We start from the raw sequence: 19930 nt of genomic DNA, 5'->3' as shown, positions 1-19930 counted from the left end.
TCATTAAAGGGACATAAAACCCAATATTTTTCTTTCATGATTTAGATAGAACATAACATCTTAAGCAACTTTCTAATTTACTTTTATTATCATATTTTCTTCATTTTCTTGTTTTACTTATTTTAAAAGCAGAAATGTGAGCTCAGGAGTGTGCACATGTCTGCAGCACTATATAGCGGCAGTTTTGCAACAATGTTATACATTAGCAGTTACACTAGATGGCAGCACTATTTCCTGTCCTGTAGTGCTTCAGGCATGTGCACGCTACCTACCTAGGTATCTCTTTAACAAAGAATAATATGAGAATGAAACATTTTTGATAATAGAAGTAAATTGGAAACTTTTTAAAAATTGTATTCTCTATCTGAATCATGAAAGAATATTTTTGGGTTTAATGTCCCTTTAACTAGGTGTTTCTAAATGATTGTGACAGACTGCATTGTTTTTTATTTTGTGCTTAAAGGGCCATAATACCTAAATGTTTAAACACTTGAAAGTGATGCAGCATAGCTGTAAAAAGCTGATTAGAAAATATCACCTGAACATCTCTATGTAAAAAAGAAAGATGTTTTACCTCAAAAGTTCCTCAGTAGCCACCTCCCATTGTAAAGGATTTCTAAGCAGCATTTTAATGTGTTTGTCCTGGGACATCTGAAGGGATGAGCATCGTGCACTCTCATATTATTTCACCAATCAGGTAAAGGAAGCTTACTATGAAATCTCATGAGAGTTAAGTCAAATCTCATGAGATCACAGTAAGAGTTCATGACCTCAGCACTGCTGATGCTGATTGGCTGCTGTTCATTTCTTCATTTTTTTAATTTTTTTTACCTGCAGCTGGGAGCAGCTGAGTATAACTTTTTACACAGAACTTACTCTGCTGAGCTGAGGAGATTGTGAGGTAAAATATCTTCCTTTTTTACATAGAGATGCTCAGGTGATATTTTCCTGTCAGCTTTTTACAGTTATACTGCATCAGTTTCAAGTGATTTAGCATATGAGTATTATGTCCCTTTAAAATACAATTCCTATTTTGTACTTTAAAATACATTTTTTTTTTACTTTGTTCTTCAAATACAATTTGTACTATCTACTTCCAGTATGATTGTTACTTTGTATTTCAATATGACTTTTCATTTGCTTATTTTATTTTAGCACTATAATGTAATGTATGTGTTGCTTATTGATATACAGACATGTAGGGAAACCCCCTTGCCGAGATAAACAGCTCTGAAGGTAAAATTGACTTTTTTTGTTTTATAAAAATAAATTTTCCCCTATAAAAATGAAGTGTTGTCTAATTTATGCATCTCAGTTCCAAAAAAAGTAAATAAATCAAAAAATACTAACATATCTTACTTAAATTTGAGTGTTTACAATGATTAGGATGTCAAACAAAAATGATAAATTTCAGCCAAATTCATTCAAAAGTTATTGGAAAGCATTGAATTATATATATATTAAAAAAAAAAAAAATTATTCTTATCTGCTGACTAGGTAAAACCTTTCCAAATTAGTATTTAAATTGTAATGATTGTTGTATATTTTATTGGAGACAGGTTCATCTATTGATGACTTTGTTGCTGCTCTAAAAGAGCAGGATATGGTGGTGGATGTCAAGGACGGCAATTATGACACCGAAACGACTATCTACAGAGGTGCTTTAGAAGTCTCCCGAAATGACAAGGTTATTATTTTCTTTTAAACTTATGCATATTCTAGAAATTTTAGTAACAGTTAAGAGAAGGTAATGTAGCAGTCAACAAAAAAGGTTTTTATAAATTTCTTAGCAAAAAATTTAACATATACTATCTTGGCTACCTGGCAATAACAATAGAAAAAAAACATTATATGGAAAGTAACAGCCTTAAATAAAGTTAAAGTAGTAGTTAGTGCTACTGATACAAGCAAACAGCAGCAGAAAAATATATTTTTTCCAAATGGGGTCAGGATTGTCCAGAAAATAAATAAAGCTTATGCAAATATCGACTAAATAAGGAATTAATCAGTTGATGAGGACATTGCCGTATCACTATTAAATAATGTAAAACTGTGTATCTCAAGCCTTTCCTGTCTTTATAGCAACAATTTTATCCCTATGATTGAATCTACTAAACTATTTTTGTCTCATTCATTTATTTACATATTTGTTAAAGGCCCTGCTTTTTTGCATATGTATGCAAAGAGTACAGCAAAATTAGTCATTTGTTTGCATTTGTCTGAATATGTGTTTATAATATATAGCATTGTATTTGAATTGAATGGTAATTCCCACATGCGGGTCCAGACCTGTGAGTAGGAAAGGCTATGGGAGTGGAGGGCAGGTAATGTATATTGCCTAGTGCGTATATGGGCGCAGGTGCAATATAGGACAGGGATTTACAGAATTTATCAAAATCTAGAAGCCAGCTCAAAAAAAAACAGTAGAAAAAACTGTTTGTGTGGTCACACAATGTAAATGTGTGTGCGTGTAAATTATAAATATACAAATATTAATTGACAAAAAACTTACATTAAAGCAAGAGTTTAAGTATTATATCAAACTTTAAAAATAATGTTCATATACCCATGCACATATTTTCACAGTACATATACATTCTGTTTCAATTGAGGAGTTTTAAGATTTAAATTATCCAAAAAAGTCAATGTTCATGATTTTACTACAAAATGAACTTTTAGCCATCATTATTTTATCAAACTCACTGACGTACCACACCTCAATAAAGGTTTGCTGAACCCCTCTATAAAATGAAGTTGCAGATGTTCCTCTACTTGGACAGAGGGTTACTCTTCAAAACAAAATGGACAAATTAGGAAGAGTAAAAATGATTTTGTATTTAAAAATATACTGATTATTAAAATATTTGAAATACACCTCCCTAAAAACACTTCAAATTACTAAAACCATAGCTATATAAAGAGGGATCCCATATATACATTTTGACTTCTAATATTTTTAGATATACACGCAATAAAATCTTTAATAGAAACCTATGCAATGGTGAAGTTACAAAACCTCAGCATATGAAAACTTGGTTTAAAAATCTTCTGATTCATCTATCATAGTACTCTTATATAACTAGGCAAGTAACCCATTAAGGACTAGATTACAAGTGGTGTGCTATTTAGTGATTCTGCTTGCGAGATAAATTTGGTAGAAGTAAGCTTCAAATATCACAACCGTGTTAATGTATTCCCCAATAGACTTCAAATGAGTGCGAAAAGTGGAAAAAACTAACACTCTTGTGTACAATCCGAACGCGTTTTTTTCAAGTGCGCTAACCCGACATGAAATATTAATATTTTACATTCCAATGTTCTTCACATAGCAGAATATGTTCTATTTATTCTTAAATACATATTTATATAAAATATATATGTATACTTATATACAGTACAGTATATGTATATGATTATATATAGGTATAGATATATACATAGGAATATCTATGTAAAAATACTTAGAACATTTCCCCCTATGTGAATAACATATATATATATATATATATATATATATATATAAATATATATAAAACACAGAAGGGGACTGCACTCTCAGACTGGACTGGGTATACATCCCATGACCCTTCAACATACACAGCCCTGGGTACTCAATAGCATTTGGCCAGATGTGGTAACTAACTCTTCCATTTTTGCTTTTAATCTTAGCTGAGTGCTGGTGAGTGCTGGACTTCCTCTGTGTGCTGTATTAATTTGTTTTGTAATTTCCCCTATGGGCCTTGCACCCAGACCTGTCTGGGCTTAACTGCCTGGGACGCTGGGGACAGTTCAGCTTCCTGAGAGTACTATTGAGCACCCAGGGCTGTGCATGTTGCAGGGTCATTGGATGTGTACCCAGTCCAGTCTGAGAGGGCAGTCCCCTTCCATGTTTTGTATGTGTCTAGGGTGATTACATACCCTTCACTTGTTCCCAGTTGTTTTGATTGAGAACATGCATTGTTTGGCTTTTAAGGGACCCAGGTTTTGGGAGAGACCTTGACGTTGTACCTGGGCTTGTCCCATTTGGCCAGATGTGGTAACTAACTCTTTCATTTTTTTAAATCTTAGCTGAGTGCTTGTAAGTGAGTGCTGGACATCCTCTGTGTGATATATATATATATATATATATATACACACACACACACACATATAGACACATATGTACACATATATAAACATATATACTGTGTGATTGAGCGTACGATTTGGGTCAATAGAATTGTCTCCTTGTCAGTTAAAAGCTACACAGCTGGTACGGATGTAACAGCATTTTTTTCGGTTTGTGTAGCACGGCTATGTGCCGGAACGAGGTATGTGTAGTGCATTTTTTCCACCTGTGCTAACATTGACTTATTAAGTGGTTATTAAGTGGTTTGGCTTTGTTATAATTTTATCCCAGATGGAATACATGGTGTATATTAATACGTTAACACTGTTGATATTCATATACCAGTTTCGGTTCTTGCATTGGTTCGTTGTTAGAACTGTGTGATTGAGCGTATGATTTTGTTTACTTAACTGAGCTTCGCCACACTTGATCTATAGATATCCTGAGTGTTATCAAGGAGGTATAAAGAGTGTTAAGTGGTGACCCTGATATTATGCGATAAAATGTGATTAGTTATAAGCAGATAATTTTTTTTTTTATGGATACTATATAAATGAAGCAGTATCTCTCTATTATAGTATAAATAGCGGTTTGCTTAATATTTGTGTAAATATATGTAACCTTTTGGATAATTATCTTCATAAGATTGTGTAATAAAGTCTATGTGCTATATATTATTAGCATATTATCTATAGTGGTCACGCTCTGTGTTATGTGCTCATTCATTGAAACATGAGGCTGGTATGTTCTAACACAGTTAACCTAAACTATTATTCCTATTATAATGAATGGATTTAGCTTTGTTGTTACTCCTAATAAATATTTTGTGACTTCAAAAATCCTGAGAGTGCCCTTTACCTCAAAATTATTATTGAATATTAACTTTAAGGACTGCACCCAGGTGTTTGTTATATAACCAAGGTTGGAGTGCTGGGACACCTGTACTCTTACTTTCTACTTATATTTTAAAAATTTCCCAAGCACCCCAGATCATTTGATGTACACCCTATTTCTGTTCTGCTTAAGTGGACTCCCGAATTGTTTTTAAATATACACTTGTGGTGAAACTGGATATTTCTTTTTTTTTACTCCTGACACGCAAGGCTGGCCACATACACATAACAACATGGATATGGATGAACCCCAACAAGCTGGCTGTTCACAGGTGTTAGGACAGGATGGCAGTATGGAAGATGGCACCTTCGCATTTACTGATGAAGATGCCATACGAATTCTCAACTTATGTGGGTCAGAAACAGTGGAAGAGGTTCCTATAAACATTTACTATAAGATTCTTAATCTTAGGAGGAAGGAAGTCGATTATAAATTACATGCAAACTATTTGACAGATTATTTCAAGAGAAAAATGATACCACTTGGCTTCAGAGTTAGAAATTCACCTACCATTGGAAGAAACAATAACGAATTTTACCACAAGTGGTGTTTCATTGCCAATAAATGTTCATTTGATTGGATTTTGCTGGTAATTGAGGAGGTTACTCACCTAAAGAAACTTGTGGTGGATGATTTGTCAACAATAGTAATAGAAAAGGAACACATACTAAGAGATGATAGCAATGAAGATTGGCTCAACAAATTGAGTACACAATTGGATAAGTATAAGAGGGATCTCATCAGCTTTAAAAATAAGAAACTCAACTCGGTTGAGATTGATTACAGAGAGAGGAACGTGTATCAATGGCTCTCTGGTAAAAACAACTCATATAGATGTAGAAGAAATGAACGCAGACCACTCTGACTAATACGGTTGACACCAGAGGGGGTGAGTCCATGTAATAGTAGCAATTTGAACAAGCCTTTAATTTTGTGTTGTAACTCAGAAACAGCAATTGCCTCAAAAGTAGGTTTGTAACATAAAAGAAGCTTGATGAATTCGTTGTTAGTGCTTCATATAATGTATTAATATTTGCCCAATAAGTGTCAGTTTATTAATTTCATAAACTGTAATTCTTTCAGGGCAATTGTAAATGCAAACAGTTCAAATTAAGCAATAACGTAAATTATTGTATTCCTTAATTAGGCAGGTAAAGTTCATCAAATTATGTAAAAATAACGAATAATAATGGATTAAATAGTTCTGACCTGAGAACCCAGGAGTTTGATACTTGTGTCCGTTTGCTATGAACAGCAGCGTGGTACTCACAGGGAGAGCGGTTGTTGGCTGCAGCTGATGACGTCACCGCTACTTGCTGTGCTGTGTCTGAAGTGGCTTGTAAATCCTGTTACCTTGTAACTGCTTCAGGATGAGATGTCGAGTCAGTTTGATTTCCTTGCAATAGGTAAAATCTTCCAGTATTGAATTAAGTAGTAGAGCTGCTAAATGTAGGAATGAAAATAAGAGATGTTATCAGAAACTTTTAGGAACTCTTCAAATAAAAAATAGAGAGGCTGTTGTAGAGTGTGGAAAACTCTCAGAGACACGCTTGAGCTGTGAATCCTTTCTCAATTAACCAGCAATGAGTGCTGGGGGGAAGTGCTTGATATAGGAAGCACTTAAAGGGACAGATCATTAGTAAGCAGTAACCCTGACAGAGCCCCCCACAAAAAGAACCATAGCGAGGTTCAAGGCCTGGGACGATCAGGGTTATGTCTATGGAAGAGAGAGATCAGACGTGGAGCAGATATTTTCGAGGCAGGCTCCCAGGAATCATCTTCATGTCCAAATCCTTTCCAATGAACCAAATAGAAAAGATTCCCATGACGGAGTCTAGAATCCAGAATGCTATGAACCTCATACTGCATATCAAGGGTAGCAGAAGGTATTGGGTCTGCTGATGTAACATTTGATATGGGTAGGTTACAAGGTTTGATAAGAGACACATGGAAAGTCGGATGTATCTTAAAAGTTGATGGCAGTTGGAGTGTAACTGTTGTTGGACCATTTACCCTGATGATAGGGTAAGGACCCAAAAAGAGTTTACCTAGTTTCCTACAAGGATAGGGTATCTTGAGGTTCTTAGTGTAGAGCCATACTTGTTGTCCTACGGAATATTGAGGACTAGGTCTGTGGCGAAGATCGTAGTACCTGCGTTGTGATGCTTGTGCCTGAAGAATATGTTCACGAATCGAAGAAAAGTTGGCAGAAATGTCGTTAACCAGATCATTCACCTGAGGACATGGGGTATCAATCTTCGGAAGTAGAGTGAAATTTGGATGTAAACCATAATTTACAAAAAATGGTGATGTGCCAGTTGTGGAACTCTTATTATTATTATAGGCAAATTCTGCTAGGGGCAAGTAGGAGGCCCATGAATCTTGTTGGTGAGAGCAGAAGCAACGTAGGTATTGCTCGAGCCACTGGTTCACCCTCTCCGTTTGCCCATTCGTTTGAGGATGGTAGGCAGTGGTGAGTTTTTGTTCTATATGCAGAGCAGCACACAAATTTCTCCAGAACTTAGATGTGAATTGGGTTCCACGGTCACTAAGGATGGTTTTAGGTATTCCATGCAATCTTACAATGTTTTGAATGAACAATTCACTTGTGATCTTGGAAGTGGGTAGGGAGGCAATCGGTGTGAAATGTGCCATCTTTGAGAATAAATCGGTGACAACCATTATAGTGGTGTATTTGTTAGAGACAGGTAAGTCCACGATAAAGTCCAGAGATACCGCCTCCCAGGGTACTTGTGGTGCAGGTAAAGGCTGTAAAAGACCCATATCTAGTCCGAAAAGCAGTGAGCCATTTGTCGCCAGCTCTCATTCGTATAAGATTATAGGCACCTCGAAGATCCAATTTCGTGAAAATTGAGGCCCCCCGTAATCTTTCAATTAATTCAGGGATCAAAGGTAGGGGATACCTGTTTTTTCTGGTACGCCTGTTCAATTCCCTGTAATCGATAATTGGTCTTAACGTGCCATCTTTATTGGTGACAAAAAATATGCCTGCACCTGCAGGAGAGGTACTAGGTCTTATAAAACCTTTTCTGAGGTTCTCATCGATATCATTTTTAAGGTGTTCTAATTCTGGTTTTGAAAGGGGGTATATATGTCCGTAGGGAATTGAAACTCCTGGGAGTAAATCAATGGGACAATCATAATCCCTATGAGGGGGCAAACATTCAGCTTCTTTTTTATTAAAAACATCTGAGAAGTCTGCATATTGTTTAGGTAAAATATTATCCTCAACCTGTAGCATAATTATATCTGATGATGTCTTACTATTTTGAGTGAGATGAGGGAAAGATAAACTGAGGTCATTCCAGTTTATAGTTGGTTTGTGTTTACAAAACCAATTTATACCAAGGATTACATTAAACATTGGTGAAGATATGACATCAAAAGTGAGTGTTTCTGTGATGTGTGTGCAAGATGTTACCTGTAATGGTGTAGTTTGGTGTGTGACAGGACCTGATTTTAAAAAAGAGCCATCAATGACCTTCACAGAGACTGGAGTTCTCTTAGAGACCAGAGGTATTTTTTTTTTTTTTTTTAAGTTTTGAAATCTTTATTAACACAAAAAATATATATATAACAGACTTGGCTCTTGTTACAATGTGAGCCCACCACCGTTCACACAGCAGTAAAGGTGTACATGTTGTTGCCTTTTTTCCAGTATAATTTCCAGGTCTTTTACTAAACATTGTCAATATCAACAGAAATTAATTTGACTTATGCTACTGGTGTTATAGCGCACACCAGGGTATGTAAGTTATTGATTAAATAAAATCATTAGAGGAAAAGAAGAGAAGAGAGAAAGGGAGAGAGAAAAAAAAAAAAAAAAAAAAAAAAAAGGGGGGGGAGTGGAGAGGGAAGAAGGAAAAGTAAGGGAGGGATAGATGGTATGGGACAAGGTTCATTGATAGACCACATATGTTATGCCTATGTGTTCAAGTATTCATGGGTTTCCACAACTCCAGCATATACTCATGTATTTCGATTCTGTCTTCTCTCCAGTACCTATAGCGTTCCAGCTGTAGGTTCCTATTTACCCAAATTGTCCAATCTGAGATAGAGGGTATGTTTGTTGTTTTCCAATTTTTAGGGATTAGGGCTTTAGCGCTATTGAGCAATATATACAAGAGTTGCCTCTTGGGTTTGTCAGCAATCTTGGGGAGGTTATGAAATAGTAATAGATTAGGGCTCCTGTTTAGTTTGATCTGTAAATTATTATCTATCCTGTCTAGAATGTTCCTCCAGTAAACCTCAATCAGTGGACAGTTCCACCATATGTGTGAGAGAGTCCCCTGTTCCCCACACCCTCTCCAGCATTTCCCGTCAGTTTGCCTATATATCTTTTGTAATCTGACGGGGGTGAGGTACCACCGAGACAGATACTTGTAATTTGATTCAATTGTTTTAGCGGATACAGAAGCCTTTGTGTGGTGAATGAAAATTTTTTTCCATTCACTGTCCGTGGGGCACGAGCACAACTCTTTGCCCCACTGGGCTGCAAAGGACGGCAGAGGCGTCCTCTCGTGTGACAATAGTGTTCGGTACATTATGGTGATCAAATGTCCCGGATTTTCTGGGAGTAAGCTGAGTTTCTCTAGTATCGTTAATTGCCTGGTTAGGAGTTCTGCTTGCTTGTACGACCCCATGAAGTGTCGGAGTTGCATATAAAAGTACCAGGAGACACCTAGATCTGAGTCTGCTAATTCCTCCCATCCCTTAAGCTTGTTATTTGTAATAAGTCTGTGGAATACAGTCCTTTCTAGTTGCAATGTATTCGATGGGGGCCTCTGCGCACTCGTAAAGGGGAAGTCTGGGTTTTGTGTGTATGTGGTCAGTGGGGAGGGATTTGTGGAAATGTGGGGAAATTCCAACAAGATCTTGTCCCATTGTGTAAAGAACTCTTTTATAAATATGTAGGATTGGATTGCCCCAGGTCTGGCCTTGGGGGAGATCCACCCCAGTGAACCCACATTATCTACACCTATTATCTCCCTTCCGATCTGTACCCAAGTTTTCTGCTCATGGTTAATACTCCATTCTATTTGGTGTTGTAAGGCTATTGCTCTTCTATATTGTAATAGGTTGGGGATCCCCAACCCTCCCCTTTCCTTTGTCTGATATAGTGTACTTCTTGCTACCCTTGGTCTTCCACCACCCCATATATAGTCCTCTAGTGTGTTCTGTAGCTTCTGCAAGTAAGTCTTTTGGAGGGGAATCGGGAGCGTCTGCAAATAATACAGGATTCGCGGAAGCACGTTCATTTTGATTACTCCGATTCGCCCTAACCAAGATATTTTTTTGCTTTTCCATGAGGACAGATCGCATGTGATTGAATGTAGTAGATGAGCATAATTGGCCTCAAATAGTGATTCAGGTAATGCTGTTATATTAATTCCCAGGTATTTAAGTGTTCGGGTTTGTAACCTTAATGGGCATTTGTCTATAAGATTACACAGTTCTGTCTGTGTAAGATTTATATTTAAGATTTCTGACTTACTTTGGTTTAATTGAAAGTTGGACACCCTACCATAGTCTTCAAATTCCCGTAGGGTTTCTGGGAGGGACAGAAGCGGATTGGACAATGATAATAGGACATCATCAGCATATAGTGACAATTTATGGTCCTTTTGACCTATTTTTATCCCTGATATTTTTTGGTTCTCCCTAATTTTTTGCGCCAATACCTCAATTGTCAAAGCGAAAAGTAGAGGGGACAACGGGCAACCCTGTCGGGTGCCGTTACTGATGTGGAAGGGTTCAGACAATATGTTGTTTATTTTAATTTGTGCCGTAGGCACTGTGTAAAGTGAGAAAACTTTGCTCATAAAATGGGGCCCGAAATTCATCTTCGACAGGGTGGCCCTGAGAAAGGGCCAGCTCACCCTGTCGAAGGCCTTCTCAGCATCTGTTGATACCAATATGGATGGTATGTTTTTGCATTGGGCATAATTCACCAGAAGGCATGCTTTTATGGTGTTGTCCCTAGCCTCTCGTCCCGGGACAAAACCGACTTGATCTGGTGACACCAACTTTGGTAAAAGTCTGTTCAACCTAGTGGAGAGTACTTTAGCAAATAATTTTAGGTCCACATTCAGCAGTGAGATAGGTCTAAAGTTTTCAGGGCGATTCGCTGGCTTCCCCGGTTTTGGGATTGTGGTGATGTGAGCTAATAACATTGTTGGTGGGAATTCTTGTGTCGTTCCTATTTCATTGAATAAGGTTGTCAGTTGTGGTGCGAGGATGTGTTTGTACAGTTTATAATACTTGGCGCTAAACCCATCAGGGCCAGGGCTCTTGCCCGCAGGTAAGTCGTCTATGGCTCTAGCTACTTCTTCAATGGTAATGGGTGACTCCAGGTCCCCCGCTTCCTCGCATGTGAGGGAGGGTAACGTGACCGAGTTAAGATACGTATCCATTTCTAGTGTGTGACCATCGCTGTCCCCACCCTCCCGAACCTCCCCCACATTCTGTATATTATATAATTTGTGGTAATATGTTTTTAGGACATCCGCTATTGCAGGGCTATTTGTGCAGGGCTTCCCCTTCCTATCTAGGATAGTGTGTATATGTGTTTTTAGCTGCCCTCTCTTCAGTGCTCTTGCTAAAAGTTTGCCAGGTTTATCCCCAAATTCATAATATTTTTGCTGAAGCTTTAGTGCAGTCTTTTGGTGTTCTATAGAATGTAAGTTCTGCAATTCCTCCCTAGCTTGAAGTAAGTCTGTCTTAAGGGAGCTGTCGGTCGGGAGTTTTTTATGGCGCTTTTCTAAGTCTTGTATTTTATTCAGGAGAGAAGTATATTTTATTCTGGCTTGCTTAGCCAGTTGAGATTTTTGTTTCATGAGTTCTCCTCTGAGGACGCACTTATGTGCTTCCCAAATAGTGTTAGTTTGCAGGTCAGGTGTTGAGTTGTGTTGGAAGTATTCTCTCAGTGTGTTTTCTATTTGTGTTTTGATAACCTGGTTATTGAGCATAAAATCGTCAAACCTCCATATGTATGGCTGTGTAGGAATCGTGGGCCAGTTTAATTTGCAGATTACTGGTGCGTGGTCTGACCATGTCATTGGGAGTATCTGTGCATCTGTGACTAGTGCCAGCATGGATTGGTCTGTAAATATGTAGTCTATTCTTGTAAAGAGGCTGTGAGGGTGGGAAAAAAAAGTGTAGTCTCGCTTCATAGGATGTAAAACTCGCCACACATCATGTACTGCCAGTCCGTCTAATCGGTTGCTACATTGTTTAACCACTCTTTTAGAGATAGAAACTGTAGCCCTTGACGTGTCTAATTGGGGATCTAATGGTATGTTGAAATCTCCTGCTATTATTAGCGCTCCTTTACTTATTTCCAAAATTTTATTTGTAAGGGCCTTCAGAAATTTGTTTTGATGTTGGTTTGGTGCGTACACGTTAACCAAAGTCACCATTCTGTTATATAGCCTGCCTATTAGGATTAAGAATCTGCCCTCTGGGTCTTTTTCCTCATGAATAGTAATCCATGGGGAAGAATGTTTAATCATTATCCCTACTCCATTCTTTTTTTGGTTACCTGAGGCAAAAAAGGTGGTGGGGAATTTAGGGCAATGCCACTTCGGCTCTCTACCTCGCTTAAAGTGGGTCTCCTGCAAGAATAGTATATCACATTTCAATCTTTGAGCATCTCTCATTAGGTGTGACCTTTTTTCTGGGATGTTCAGTCCCTTTGTGTTAAGTGTCAGAATTGACAGGTTATGTGTCGCGTGTGGAGGCATACTGATGGGGGGGGGGGGGGGCCAGGGAGGGCAAGAGGGGGGGGGGGGGGGAAAGGGGGGGGGATAGAGGAAATTAATAGAAGATAAGAGAGAAAGAATGAAAAGAGAGATTAGATTAAAAGGTATACGAGGGCCAAGGGTTAATATAAAGACTAAGTACACCCCTCAGAGTTCTTATTTACAGTTTAGTTCAGATAATTCTTATTATCTCTGTGTGTCCTCTAGAATGTGAGAAATAAGGGATGATAAAAGAATAGAAATACCCTAAAGCGGGTAGAGTTACCTGACAGGTTAGCTAAGGGCAATCAAAAGTGTCAGGTAATAGAGTGTGGGGTCAGTATCCCCACATCCAAACTACTTAATAAAGAAAAATCTAGGATATTTAGGGGTCCAGGATGCCCAATTACATCTGGGCTCAGAAGAACAATTCAGATTGCTGTTCCATATCTGTGGCAATAATATCTAAACATAAGTATAAGTTTAAATTCAACATATTATAATAATCCAACAATACACAAATTTTATTAACTTTATAACGCAACATCAACATTAACTCCCACTAAAGAGTAATTATTAATCCCTCCACACCTTAAACCTTTGGAGTGCAGAGTCCATGTCTATAATTGTTAGGCACAGTACAATATTTTTCCTCCTAAATCCTTTCTAGCTAAGTTCAGCTATATCAGTGTACTATACCCTTCATTGAAGGTCATGTGTATTGCTTTCAGTGGGCCTTTACACTACATGAGTCTCCAGCTCACCAGATTACCAGATGAGCCTCCTTTCATACTTTATAATTCATTGGTGTTTCTGGCCTATCATAGGGGCTATTTCTCTACGTGTAAGTTATGATCATCTCTGCCTCTACATGCTAGATCGAGTGTGAGTTTATCTGAGGCTGCGTAGGTCCTAATACTATGTGTAAGAATTAGGCAGCTCGTTGTGTACTACAGTTTTGATTGTTTCACTAAAATTCTGTTTCCATAGACAATTAGCCTGCCCACTATACACATGATAATAAAGAGTCAATGAGCATAACTATATTTAAACTATTGAGACCTTTAAGCTCTCTGGCGTGTAACAGCTCATACACAAGTGTACTGTCAATTAAAGTTCCATTTCACTCTACATTACATTATATGCATAGTTACTGTCTTCTGGGTCTCATTCATCCTGTGGTGTAGATTCCTGTTCTGGCGGTGGAATGTCCAGATCTAAGACCTTGCAGAAATCTGGGAGGTCAGCAGATGTTCTATATGTAGCTTGTTTTGGGTTCCTGGTAGGCAATGATGCTCACCGGGAATCCCCATTTATATGGAACGCCATGCTTTTGGAGGACACTAGTGATAAATTTTAGATCCCTCCGTTTCTGGAGCGTTAATTGGCTCAGGTCTGAGAAGATTTGGATTTGGATACCTGCATGGGTCACAGTCCTCATGGCCCTCGCTTTTTGTGAGATAAGTTCCTTGTCTTTATAGCTCATAAATTTAACTATAATATCTCGTGGTGGCGCCTTAGGGGAAGGTTTTGGACGAAGCGCCCTGTGCGCCCTTTCCATGGATACTTCTGGAGCGCTTGGCGTTCCCTTTATAGTCCGAAATAGATCCTGAAGGTATCCTTCAATGGCGTTATTGCTTACTGTTTCAGGCACACCCCTGATCCTCATGTTGTTGCGCCTTCCTCTGTTGTCCAGGTCCTCAATTCTGGACAACAGGAATTGTATGTCTCCTTCATGGCTTTGTATATGTTGTGTATTTACATCCACCTGCTTCTGCAATGTCTCATGTTTGGATTGGAGAGATTGCACTTGCTGGGTAACGCTGTTCAGATCTTTTTTCAAATCTCCAAACAGTGATCTCATTTCTGTCAATACTATATTGATGTCTGCTTTCGAAGAGATAGTGTTCAAGTCTTCCCTTGTAAGGGGCTCCTGTGGTAATGTGTCTGTTATGGGCCTCTCACTAGGTGCTGAGGATGCTGTTCTTGATATTTCAGTGTCTTCCTTTTCAGCAGATATTGTTGTCATTTTTAAATAGCTGGTTAAGCTGTTGTTCTTATTTCCTTTGTCAGGTCTGTTACCTTTTTTAGTTGACATATTGCTTAGTATCCAGTACTCCAATTTGTAATCTCACTTATATTCTATGGTATTGAGCTGCAGCTGTCACTGCTCTGTAAACAGCTTATAACAAATGCACACTGTTGACTGTATTTCAATACTTTGGAGCTGATCAATGTCTCTCTGATATTACTCTCTTTTCGATCTGCAATGCTAGTGTGTTAGACTGCTTTCCTTTCTTGCTCTTCTACCAGTTGGCTGAGCTGCGCACTGCTTAAGGCCTAATCTCCAATTTACTCTGTCTGTGACGCAGTTAAAAAAAATATCTTACTTCCCAGCTAATGACAGTACTTATGGTGGTATCTTTTGTTTCAGGGATCACAAACTTGTGTTACTTTACAGTTCTAGACAGTTTTATCAGCCCAACAATCCTCTAGTTACTCCAGTCACACTACTGTTTATGAGAGTGAACAATGATCTTATTTTCCTGTGGGTGTCGGTGGTTATGGTGGCACTTTCCGTTTTGGGGATCCCAGACTAGTGTTGCCTTACTGCCGCAATTATTTTTGTCAGTCCGGTAAGCCCCTAATTATTTCACTCACACTACTGTCTGTGAGATTACTCACCGATGCCGACTCACCGCCCGCAGTGCTCCAGATGCGGCCCGGTCTCCTCTCCACCAGTTCCCCAATGCCGGGTCTATGTCGCGGTTGCTCCGCGTCTAGTAGGTAAGTTCTGCAGCTGTCACCCCTCTAACCTTTGTGCGGTAATGGGCACTCTTTGCTTGTAGCTCCGTGGGGAGACCGGGATATACCTCCAGCTCCTTGTTGTCTGTAATTCACCTCTTAGGTCCGTCAATGCAGGGCCGGTGGGGGCCGCGGCACCAAGACTGTCACAGCTCCTCTGTTTCACAAGTCACCTGTGTGTTCTGTACCTCCAAGCCACTTACAAAGTCCTTTCTATTATAAAATATTGGGCATCCTTTATCCCCATTCTTGCTTAATTTGGATGTGGGGCTTAAGAGCCAGGTTTTAGGCAGCCATTTCCCTGCACGGCCAGGCTCCGCCCCCCTAGAGACCAGAGGTATTTTATTCTGTTTCACAAAAGAAAAATCAACAAAATTTCTACATGAGCCGGTGTCCAGGATAGCTTCAGTTGTTATCCTGATTTGATCCCACTGTAAAATAATAGGGATAGTTAAATATGAGGGTTTAATGGTTTTCATCAGCAGGGATTCAGAGATGTTAGGCAACCTACCCTTCTTATTCTTAGCGAGAACTGGGCAGTCCTTTACTTCATGTGTGGGGCAGGCACAATACATGCACAGACTATGCAACTTCCTCCTAGTCTTTTCCTGAGAGGAGAGGGGACCCTTCATAAAGCCTATGTCCATAGGTTGCGGCGATTCCTTAGTTTGATAAACAGGAGTGGAGAGAAAGCTTCTTGTACCGCTAGCCTTTTCAAAGCAGCGTTCCCTAAGCCGTCTATCTATGTTAATAGTGAGGGAAAAGAAATCTTCCAATGAATCTGGAATACCTGTGCGCGAGAGTTCATCCTTTATATCCTCAGACAACCCTAAACGATATTGAGTTTTAAGGGAGACCTCATTCCATCCGGAATCGCGGGCAGAAATTTTAAATTGTGTGATGTAAGACTCCACAGGGTTCTTTCTTTGTTTTAAAGATCTAAGTATGTTTTCAGCTGTGACCTGTTTGAAAGGGTCATCATATAATGCTGACATTTGATCAAAGAACTCATCAAGGGATCCCAGTATTGCATCATCATTTTAAAAAAAAAGAGTCAGCCCAAGCCCTAGGTTCCCCCCTCAAATATGATATCACAGTGAGCACTCTTGATCTTTCAGTGGGATAAGTGCGTGGCTTTAATTGAAAAAGCAACATGCAGGAGTTTTTAAATTCTCTGAATCTTGAACGGTCACCAGAGAATTTTTCTGGCGGGAAGACCATAGGTTCAGGGATAGAATCTGCACTTGCAGGTTTAGGTGCCAGAGTCTCTCTTAAGCAGGCCTTCAAAGCCTGATTTTCCACTTGTAATTCATGGAAAGAACCTGATAGAGCTTCTAATCTGTCTGACAGGACTTGAACTTTATCACTTAAAAGATCTTGTTCCATAATTGCTGTTGAGTGAATATGTTTGGTATAGGATAATTCTGTGTACACAAACACTAAATCCTTGCTTCCTTATGGCTGGTTAATTCTGTAATAGTAGCAATTTGAACAAGCCTTTAATTTTGTGTTGTAACTCAGAAACAGCAATTGCCTCAAAAGTAGGTTTGTAACATAAAAGAAGCTTGATGAATTCGTTGTTAGTGCTTCATATAATGTATTAATATTTGCCCAATAAGTGTCAGTTTATTAACTTCATAAACTGTAATTCTTTCAGGGCAATTGTAAATGCAAACAGTTCAAATTAAGCAATAACGTAAATTATTGTATTCCTTAATTAGGCAGGTAAAGTTCATCAAATTATGTAAAAATAACGAATAATAATGGATTAAATAGTTCTGACCTGAGAACCCAGGAGTTTGATACTTGTGTCCGTTTGCTATGAACAGCAGCGTGGTACTCACAGGGAGAGCGGTTGTTGGCTGCAGCTGATGACGTCACCGCTACTTGCTGTGCTGTGTCTGAAGCGGCTTGTAAATCCTGTTACCTTGTAACTGCTTCAGGATGAGATGTCGAGTCAGTTTGATTTCCTTGCAATAGGTAAAATCTTCCAGTATTGAATTAAGTAGTAGAGCTGCTAAATGTAGGAATGAAAATAAGAGATGTTATCAGAAACTTTTAGGAACTCTTCAAATAAAAAATAGAGAGGCTGTTGGAGAGTGTGGAAAACTCTCAGAGACACGCTTGAGCTGTGAATCCTTTCTCAATTAACCAGCAATGAGTGCTGGGGGGAAGTGCTTGATATAGGAAGCACTTAAAGGGACAGATCATTAGTAAGCAGTAACCCTGAAAGTCCAGTGGCTCAGATAATGCAACTGGAGTTTTGAACAGACCTTATTACAGTGAAAAAATTCTTACCAGGTCTCAAAGAAAACCTCCAATGGTGTCAAAAAACGACAATGGATCAACAAAAAAAGACACAGGCCAGCAAATAGGAGAGGAGGTTGGTGGAAAAAAGCCTCAAAAAAATGTAATAGTTGAGAAGGTGTAGTCATCAACCTAAGCAGTAGACCACTACATAAAGATGAAAGCAATGTTTTGAGCATAGGCTTGAGCTTTGTACCCACCCCCAAGGTCAATGTTTTTGATCATTTGGTTGATCTCCATAAATTGCAAAGATCACTCAAGTTGAAAGATTACAAACATGCTGCCTATTCTAAGACAATGTCAAAGCTTTCCAAACACTCTGTTTTTGAACCTAAAAGCACACACCCTACTATAAGAACCTTTACCAATATCTGTTTCAGAGACATTGAACAAGTATGTAAAACCCAAACATCACATAGAACTAATTTGAGCAAGGACAAGTGGAGAGCACTGGGAAGATTGAAGCTAGATGACACAATCATAATTCGTCCTGCTGACAAGGGTGAGGCTATAGTGATCTTAGACTACTCGTACTATAGGTCAGAGCTACTGAATCAATTGGACGATTGTTCTACATATAAGAGGCTGGCATATAACCCCACCACGGTATATAAAAAGATGATGGATAACAGTCTGACTTATGCATATAACAGTGGTCACATTGACCAAAATATTCTGGAATTTTTGATGACAGAGTATCCAAAGTATCCTATAATTTATACCATCCCAAAGATACATAAAGATTTAAATAAACCTCCTTGATGACCCATTGTATCAGCTGAAGGGTCGCTGTTTCAGAACCTATCTATATTGATTTTTACTTCCAGGATCTGGTTAAAAAAACAGAAGCATTCCTTTTGGATTAAATTCAACTGATCCAACTTCTCCAGAACAGAATATTTCCAACGCATTGCATTCTAGTCACACTTGACGTTAATAGTATCTACACTGTTATTCCACATAATATTGCTGTAGAGGCGGTTAGACAGTTCCTGGTATCCAGCAACGAATATGATGGCCCTCCAATCGAGGTTCTTCTGGACTGGCTATTGATGTGTCTCACACACAACTATTTTAGATTCAAGGATACGTATTATTTGCAACTGGTCGGCACGGCCATTGGGTCAAGCATGGCCCCGTCCTACGCCAATCTCTTCATGGCATGGTTCGAGAAACGGTACATCTTTTTTTATAGAAACCCCAATGTCCTACTAAACCGTAGGTATATTGATCACTTGTTTGTGGTCTGGGGAGGTACCCAAGATGAACTAAAGGAATGGATTTACTACCATAATAATGTTGAACAATCCATAACACTTAAAAGTGAAAGTGATGATTTTAAAATACATTTTTTGGATTTATGCATCTTTATATCTGCTACAAATGTCGGGTGTAGACTCAACACTACCCTGTATTCTAAACCGACGGATCGGAATACCCTTCTCCAAAGTGACAGCTTTCATCCAATACAGTTAAAGAAAGGCATCATTAAATCCCAGTTCCTGAGAGTAATTAGGAACAATTCAGATCCAGCAAAAAAACTCATACAACTCAATGAAATGAAGATAAAATTTCTGGAAAGGAGTTACAGCCTAAGTATGGTGACTGAAATAATGAATGAGGTGACCCATTTAGATCAGACCACTTTAATTCAAAGAAATCAAAAACCCGAAAAAGAAATCACTGATTCAACCATCAATCTTATAACTGGTTACAGCCCGATTACTAAGCAAATTGGGGATATAGTTAAAAAGAACTGGCATCTCATAAAAGGAGACTTAACGTTACCATTCAAAGAGACACCTCCACCTAGAGTGGTGCATAGAAGTGGATGTAGTCTCAGAACACTTCTGATGAAAACGGACCCTTGGCGCAGTGCCAAGACCTGTTTAGCCAAGACTAAGTTGGGTTGCTTTAAATGTGGAAACTGTGTCACCTGTAATTCATTATAGACAGGACAGAAGTTTCACCATCCGCATTCTACCAAAACGTACCTGATCAGGCATAGAGTCACATGCACGCCCCAGTTTGTAGTATATTTCCTCACGTGTCCATG

At 38.7% G+C, this 19930-nt stretch overlaps 1 protein-coding gene across 1 annotated transcript in view; it reads left to right on the top strand.

The window, feature by feature from the left end:
* LOC128653786 (ABC-type organic anion transporter ABCA8) overlaps positions 1 to 19930 on the top strand; it is a 405751-nt gene that overhangs the window by 194083 nt on the left and 191738 nt on the right. Inside the window, exon 21 of the mRNA XM_053707294.1 lies at positions 1560 to 1687. Coding sequence (XP_053563269.1) covers positions 1560 to 1687 — 128 coding nt within the window. The remainder of the gene's footprint in view (positions 1 to 1559; positions 1688 to 19930) is intronic.

The sequence above is a fragment of the Bombina bombina genome, chromosome 1 (genome assembly GCF_027579735.1).
Source record: "Bombina bombina isolate aBomBom1 chromosome 1, aBomBom1.pri, whole genome shotgun sequence".
NCBI lineage: Eukaryota > Metazoa > Chordata > Amphibia > Anura > Bombinatoridae > Bombina > Bombina bombina.
This window is presented reverse-complemented; position numbering and strand designations above follow the sequence as displayed.